The sequence below is a fragment of the Nicotiana tomentosiformis genome, chromosome 6 (assembly GCF_000390325.3).
Source record: "Nicotiana tomentosiformis chromosome 6, ASM39032v3, whole genome shotgun sequence".
NCBI lineage: Eukaryota > Viridiplantae > Streptophyta > Magnoliopsida > Solanales > Solanaceae > Nicotiana > Nicotiana tomentosiformis.
The window spans coordinates 132448448-132456347 of NC_090817.1; the positions used below are offsets into that span (position 1 = coordinate 132448448).

Below are 7900 nucleotides of genomic sequence, written 5' to 3' on the forward strand. Positions count from 1 at the left end.
CAACTAACAAAATTTTCAATGTGTCGCTCAGTGACTTCGTAAGTCAATTTGGCCATGATGTTGTATATTCTACATTTGAGGCATGGTTTAAAGAGTGTGTAAGTGCATCTTACATACATTTTCACATGTGAATATACAGACTTGGTCACTTGTGAATATACTTGCCCACTTGTGATTTATTTAACACTACATGTAGGTCAATAATCCAAACAATGGTGTTAATCAATTTTTGAAAGATATATCTTGGGGACCTGCACCTACGATTACAACTATGTCTAAGTATTTTGTGAATGGTTACAAATTTCACACTGAGGAATGCTCCAAGTATTAAAAAAAGCAATAACAGTGGGGTGTGTGTCAAAGGTAGTTAAGGCAACCAGGATGGAGAAAATGATTATTATGGTGTGATCAAAGAGATTTTAGAATTATCATATTCAGGTTGGCCAAATAAGAAGATCATACTTTTCCGATGCAAGTGGTTTGACCCAACACCTAGAAGAGGTACAAATGTACACTTGCAGTATAACATAATTGAGGTTAATAAAAAGAGGAAGTATGATCGCTATGATCCTTTTATAATTGCAGCAAACGTTAGACAAGTGTATTATGCTCCATATTCATTGCGTAGGGATAAGGCTGATTGGTTGGTTGCAATCAAAACTAAGCTTGTTGGTAGGGTGGAAGTTGAGAATGTGCTAGATGTTGCTTACCAAAACGATACCTCAAGTGTTAACCAAATGGTGGATGATCAATTAGAAAATGACTTGGAGCATCCGCAATGCATATTAGAAGAAGTTGATATAAAGGAAATAACAATCATAGAAAATTAGGACGAAGAATCACCTAATGAAAATGAAATAAGTGAAGAGGAAGAATTTTCGGACGAGGAAGGATACTTCAAAGACGACTAGAATGTTAGTTTTTTCAAGCGCTCTCAACTTATATAGATTTATATTCTTAATTCTAACATTTTCTTTAATTTATGCAGATGACCGGTAGGGGTCGAGGTAGGTCAAGGAAGAATAAGAGGCCTATTGATCATGATGATGGTGTTACACCCTCGTTTCCTTCCACTCCACATTTGCATCCCTCATCTGTTGATGGCCGGCAGCAATATTGTAGGCACACATCTTTTCCATCACATCCATCTACTCATCAGACTACCTACCATTCGCCGTCCGAGCAGTATTCTTACCATTCTCCACCGCAGGGCTATACCCTGCTTCCTCCACATGATTATGCATATAGTTATATTGGTCCATCGAGTCAGCAGTCATAGGGCCATGTGGTGATACGCCTGTCATCTGCTCCATTTGCTTCATCACCAGCTGGATCACATCCATCTATATTTCAGCCAGTCGGATCGCAGTAGGGGTCTGGAAAGCTACAGGGGTCTATATCGTAGCCATCTTCATCAGCGACCCCGTCTCTCTCTCCACAGAGTTCGTCTCTTAGAATTTCTAGACTTCGCCTTCAAGATAGTAGCGTTGAGCCAAATGCCTCCCCTTCTGCGCACGCTTCAGATTCATCGGAGGAAGATGATCCAGAGGAAGTGCGGTATAATCGTTATCATAGGATGATCATCATGCCTGAGGGCAATGGGTAAGATTTATTTATTACTTCTTTATTTTTGCTGAATTATAATAGATAGTCTTGTTTATTTAATGTAATTGCTATGTTTCAGGTTCTTACCTAATCATCGGACTACAAAGATAATCACTGAAGCTTTTGGCCGGTTGTATGATGCACCCTATGCGACTTGGAGTGACTTTCCACTGGAGCTCGTGGAGTAAATTTTCAACCAATTTAAGGTTTCAATACAATTATTATCTATTTAAGCATTAAATTAACAATATTTTTATCTAACGTTACACATTTCAATTTCAGAATAAGTGTGCCTGGGAGGACCAACATAACAGGGTCATTCTTGCAAATTTTGAGTTCAAATGTCGTAAGAGACTATCTGATTCCTTCTATTTTGCTCGGAAGAAGAGCAAGAAGCCTTCATGGGTTCTACCGCACATATGGGACGATCTGCTGAGGCAGTGGACCACTGAGAAGTTCGAGAAGAAGAGTGAACAGGGAAAGAAGGCTCGAGCATCTGAGAAGGGTGGCTCCTTGCACTGTGTGGGTGCAAGGAGCATGAGGACTACGAGAAGACTACTAGTAATTCCTTAAAATATTTAATTCTATTTTTATCAAACTATATTTATATATATTAATTTAGTTAACATGTTTATTATATTTGTAGGAAAAAAAATATGAGAGAAAGATAACTCATGATGAGTTTTTCATGGAGACTCGCATCCGGACACTAACACGGGCGGAGACTGCATATGTAAGTTTCATAACTACTATAACATGAAATTAATGTTTATAATATTATATAGTTAATAATTTTCTATCTTCTAAATAACGGGTCGCTACAAGATTAATGTTGAGGAGTACACTCAAAACTTGCCACCGAATTAGCAAGGCGAGCGACCACCCGTTTCAGACGAAGAAGCGCAGAAGATATGGTTGGATGTTGTCGGTGGTCCTAAAAAGGGGATAGCATACGGCCTTCCAAAGAGATCATTTCGGTACTACAGTGCTGGATTGCAAGGTATAGGGACTTCCGCCCAAGGCGAGGCAATTGATAGGTCGACTATCTCGTCTATGGAGAAGAAGATCGCAAAACTGACAGCAGAGCTTGAAGAGACAAAGGCTAGAGAACAAAAGAGTGATAGACAATTTGATACCCTTCAAGTTCAGGTAGAAAATAGGGACCAACAATTTAATCTCCTTCAAGGTCAGCTGGTCAAACTTCTTGCTAGTGGTGCTTTCCCCATTCCCCGGGCTCATGAGCCTTCCCCAGATGCTAATCCTTCTCGTTGTGATCCTCCGAACCATGCCGACGATGAAGCTTCTAGTAGTGAAGATGGAGGTAATGCAATACAAAACACTCATTGAATGGTGTGTATTGCTAAACAAAGTATTGAACTTGTGAATATTTAGTTGGAATAGTTTTAAATAATAATTGTGTTGTTGATATTATTTTGTTATTAAACATTTGTATTGTTGTGGTGGTGGTTGGCGTTGTTGTTGTTGTGGTGGTTGTTGTTATTAGCATTGTTGTTGTGGTTGTTGTTATTAGCGTTGTTGTTGTGGTTGTTGTTGGTTAATTATTGTTGGTTAATTGTTGTTGTTGGTTAATTGTGGTTGAATAGCAGTAATGTAATGCTGCCATTATAGGATGGTTATTGGTTGTAATTGGCATGTGGTGTAGCTTAAAAGTAGACATATTTTTTTACCCATAAAACCGACCGACCGCGGTCGGAATTTTCATATTAAAACCCAAAAATTCATCTTTTTCAACCGACTTCAATCGGTATTTTCAATGTGAAATCTGCAGAAATTTGAAAATACCGACCGAAATTGATCGAAAATAATATATTTTTTAATTTATTTTTTAATTATTCCGACTGACTTCGGTCGGTATGTTAAGATTTAAAAAGAAATATAAAATTATCAAATAATTATGCTTCCAACCGAACTCAGTCGCTATTTTGAAAAATAAATAAAACTTAGTTTTTGATCGCTATTTTGAAAAAATAAATAAAACTTAGTTTTTCCAACAAAGGTTGTCAGTATAAAGTGGTCAACCAAAGGTTGAATTAACCGACCGACTTCGATCGAAAAATTGCGACCGTCTTCGATCGCCACACCTTAGCGACCACTATTGTTACGACAAATTAAAATCGGTTAAAAATCAATCAATTTTCTTATATTTCCGATCGATTCCGATTGATTTTTGGGACGATTTTTAGCAATTTTTTAGTAGTGTAACCTCTACGTATCTTCTTTAAAAAATATGTGCCTCCACCACGTTCAATCGCATAAACCATCTCTCTTCGCATTCCTAATTAAATTCCAAGATACATGGGCAGTTGAACATAAAAAATGTAGGCACAATGGCACATTCCTTATCTCTTTGCATTCCGACTTTAATTCCAAGACTACATGGGTAGTTGAACATAAAAAATGTAGGCACATTTCATTTAAATTTTTTTGTAGATGTGTGTATAGAACAGGCGTACCGTGCCAAAAAGATTAACGTGGCAAAATCTTTGCGAATTCTTTATCTTTAATAAAAGAGAGAGATAAAGGAAACCACACTCACTAACCAGACAAAGAAATTGCAGATACAAAACAGCAAAACATCTCCTTGACTCTACGAACACATTATTGCAAAAACTCAATAAGATACCAGAGCCGAATGACTCTTATCATATCAGTGAGAGACACTACTCCCTCTAGCAAGCCCAGTTCATCCACAACCCAAACACGATGCACATGATTCCAAACAGCTTTCTCTACCGCTTCCCTTAGGGATGATTCTGGTTGGCAAGTCACGAGTTCCAACGACGAAGATCTCAGCCCTGTAGATTCATAGAATGGTGCTTCCGATAACAACTTCAAGAAATCAACAACCCCTTGATTTAATAAAGGCTGCAGTTGCGATACAGGACATCCTCTCAAGTCTGTCGCCGAAAATGTTCCTATTATCCTCCTCTGTTTCCCCTGTAAATATCATATGAAACTTAACAGTGTAATAACTACAAATAACAATACATAATAAGTAAGACTAACAACGTGACAAATGACACGGATATCCTCTCCAAGAGAATCCCCGAGAGGGCTTAGTTGATCAGTGCTTAATGTTTCTATCTTTCGTTTCCTCTTCGTTTGGTTTCGAGAAATCTATTGACCAATTCCAATTCTTTCTTTTTTCCTTGATGTTAAATTCACACACGGTATAATTTTACTGTTATTATATGTATACAAATGTGAGACGAAGACTTAACTTACATTTACAAGCTGAGTATGATCTTCTACAATGTCATCAGACGACTCCACGATTGGTACAGCATTAAGCGAGCCTGTTCTCATACATTTGATGACGTCGATAACTTTTGCCTTATTAGTAACTCCGAAAACAGAATCTGTGACTGCTTGTAATTGTTTGTCCGAGACCTTATGTGACATGATAGCTTTAAGCTCTTGGAAGTCATTCAAAAACCTTAGCAGATCCATTTGTGTTAGCATTCGATAACATGATGCAGACTCCGTGAGCTCAACTCCAGCTACATTTTCTGATTGTCCATCGATTGGCACCATAGCACGGTGTATACCTTTGCTAAACACTTCCATACAATCCACAATGCTTCAGATATAATCCAACAAATGCAACCAATTAGTACAACAAATTTGTAAAATTAGAACCTCAAAGTACAACATGCGAGTAATGAAACTGCCTTAGATGTCCAATGCATTGAAGATTGGGCATAGGCTGACTAGTTTATTAGTGTCAAAAAGGTAGTGATAATAACCTAATATAAACAGTTAAAATTAGGCTGACAATGTAGAAACTTTTCTATATACTGGGAGTGCATATAACTTCCATCCCATTTTATGTGGGATCGTCTGACCAGTTTAAGAAAAAATCCTTTTTAGAAAGACACTTAAAACCGGCAGTCTAAAGCAAGCCATTTGTGTAACTACAGATTATCTATTTGTGTAACTACAGATTATCTATTTGTGTGACTATAGATCATCTACTGGGATAAAATTAGGATCTTTACACAAATAGCCGGCGATATTTGTTGTTTACTTTTTCTAGACATATGCATAGATTATACATAATTATACACATATAATACATAAATTATGCATATACTATACCTCAACCGGCTATTTTTAGTTTAAATAGTTGGGTGAATGGCTATTTGAGTTAATTCTTCATACAATTAGGAGTAATATGAGAAACGTAAAGTGAAATTATTTCTAAAAATAGAAATATAACCTTCTTTTGGATAGACTAAAAAGCAAAGTCTGCCACATAAGTTGAGCTAGATGGAGTAACTCTTAGCTGGTTAACCTCAATATCTTACTGATGAACAAAATTTTGATCTTTTTCTCCAATATTGAAATCAGCAGTTATATCATAAAATTTATTTAAATAGAGATAATTAGGAACAACTTAGCCCCTTTTAATTTTTATTGTAGCTCTAAGCACCTCACATTAGACCCTTTTAACTTTTCATTGTTGGTTTAAACTTCACAGAGGCAGTACAACAACAACAAACTCAGGTCCGGGGAGAGCGTAGTGTGTACGTAGACCTTATTCCTACCTTGGGCTAGATCCTAAGGTGAAAATAAAGAAACAAAGAGGAGCAACAACAATATAATAGGAACAATTTGAAAAATAATTACCAACAACATACCTGGTATTAGGACTAAGGGTCCACAAACTAAGACTTTCAAGACAATGTCCTATAATAGAGGAAACAGGGACCATCATCTTTTTAGCAACATCAGTATCATCAGCACTACCATTTCCAGCAATATGAGCCAAAATATCAAGCATGGTAACCATCCCTATGTAATGTTTCCTCACAACACCAGTTTGTTTATCCGATTCCAAAATCATAGAACCACCAGCTCCTATCCAATGCCCAGGCGGCGCAGCCACCGGAACAGCCACCACTTTGTTAGCCATCAGAGTATTTATTGTGTCTGCTAACGTGGCTGTATATGGAACCTCCACTAGCCTTCTTTTGTCTACCATTAAATCCTTCACTTGCTTGTCTTTCAGCATTTGGTGCTGCTTAGGTTTTTTGGGGCTTCCTTGTACCTCCATAGTTGCCTGCATAGTTTGTAAATACTCTGTTTCTTGATTTTGAGACTTGGATATTTTTTTGGGTTGCTTCAGACTTGAGTTAAAAACAAGAGAACAAGAGAGAAGTAACTGTGGTAGACTCGAGAAGTGGCCTAATATAGGTCAATCCAGAAGACAGGAATGATTTGGCCTAATACGTGTCAGCATTAGGGAATGGTAGAATGACATGTGTTGTTTTTGTTTGCTACGTGGTACTTGCGTCTTGAGCAATATATTGTTGAGAGATTCTCTCTTCCTATCCGTTTTAAAAGGGGAATTAGTATAATTTTATAATAAGTAATAGAGACGTTTAGAGCGTTTTATCATTACTATAATGGATAATCTTTCATTTTAGCGGAATAATTAGTTTTTAACTTATATGCACTGTAAGTTTTTGTTACACCAATTGGTTATAGCAGGTTATCTTTGTTTAATTATCGAGCAATTGGAGAATCTATGAAATATATGAGATGATTCAAAACCGATATACTTTCCACTTTGTTGGAGTCGGTACTTCTCAAAATTATACTCCCTCTGTTTCAATTTACGTAAATCTACATTCTTTTTAATTCGTGTCAAAAAGAATAATTTTTTTTTATATTTAAAAATAATTTATCTTTAAATAATAATTTATATTCACACAAAATATATATACTTCTTTAAATTAAAACGGAGAGAGTATAAAATTCGGGTGGACAGTGAGTCACTTTAGCACACTACTTTCCAACCTCGAGTGGGCTAGGCTACTAACAGCCCAGCTAAAATTTTCTTTGCAACTTGTCTCCCCTGAGAGGTATTTCCTGATTGTGTGTCGTTTTTGCCCTATCCAGCTTCTGCTGCTTCTGCTATTGAACCTGTGCCATTTAGTTCCATCACCTATATTATCATTTCGAGCCGTGGATTCAGTCACTGATGTTTGCATTAGGGTAGGCTACCTACATCACACCCCTTTAGGGTGCGGTCTTTTTCTGGACCCTATGTGTTAATGCAAGATAATTCATACACCGGGATGCCCTTTTTTACCTATAGTATCACTTTGCCTGGAAGGCAAAAAAACAAAAAACAGAAGGATGGAGCTATGATCTATATGTTTACCCTCAAAATCGGATAACAATTAAATTTGTAAGTGATTTTAAGAATATCCGGATTAATTTGATACAAAATGATAAATTGAGTTAAAATGGACAAGTAAAGATATAG

The 7900-nt window shown here is 36.8% G+C and overlaps 1 protein-coding gene across 1 annotated transcript; it reads right to left on the minus strand.

The window, feature by feature from the left end:
- Positions 1-4098: 4098 nt before the first annotated feature.
- On the minus strand, positions 4099-6789 carry LOC104097747 (SNF1-related protein kinase regulatory subunit gamma-like PV42a). Its single transcript, XM_009604363.4, has 3 exons — positions 6267-6789; positions 4852-5206; positions 4099-4563 (listed from the first exon to the last, which is right to left on the minus strand). Exons 1-3 carry the CDS (start codon positions 6692-6694, stop codon positions 4225-4227), a joined length of 1122 nt encoding a protein of 373 aa, XP_009602658.1. The 5' UTR covers positions 6695-6789; the 3' UTR covers positions 4099-4224.
- Positions 6790-7900: the final 1111 nt, after the last annotated feature.

What these genes read in the sequence shown, in the direction of transcription:
- LOC104097747 (XM_009604363.4), bottom strand. Translation starts at nt 6,694, where the DNA reads ATGCAGGCAACTATGGAGGTACAAGGAAGCCCCAAAAAACCTAAGCAG. An exon ending in ACCCTTAGTCCTAATACCAG is followed by an intron (nt 5,207 to 6,266) that starts GTATGTTGTTGG and finishes TTATATCTGAAG; the next exon opens with CATTGTGGATTGTATGGAAG. An exon ending in ATCATACTCAGCTTGTAAAT is followed by an intron (nt 4,564 to 4,851) that starts GTAAGTTAAGTC and finishes TGATATTTACAG; the next exon opens with GGGAAACAGAGGAGGATAAT.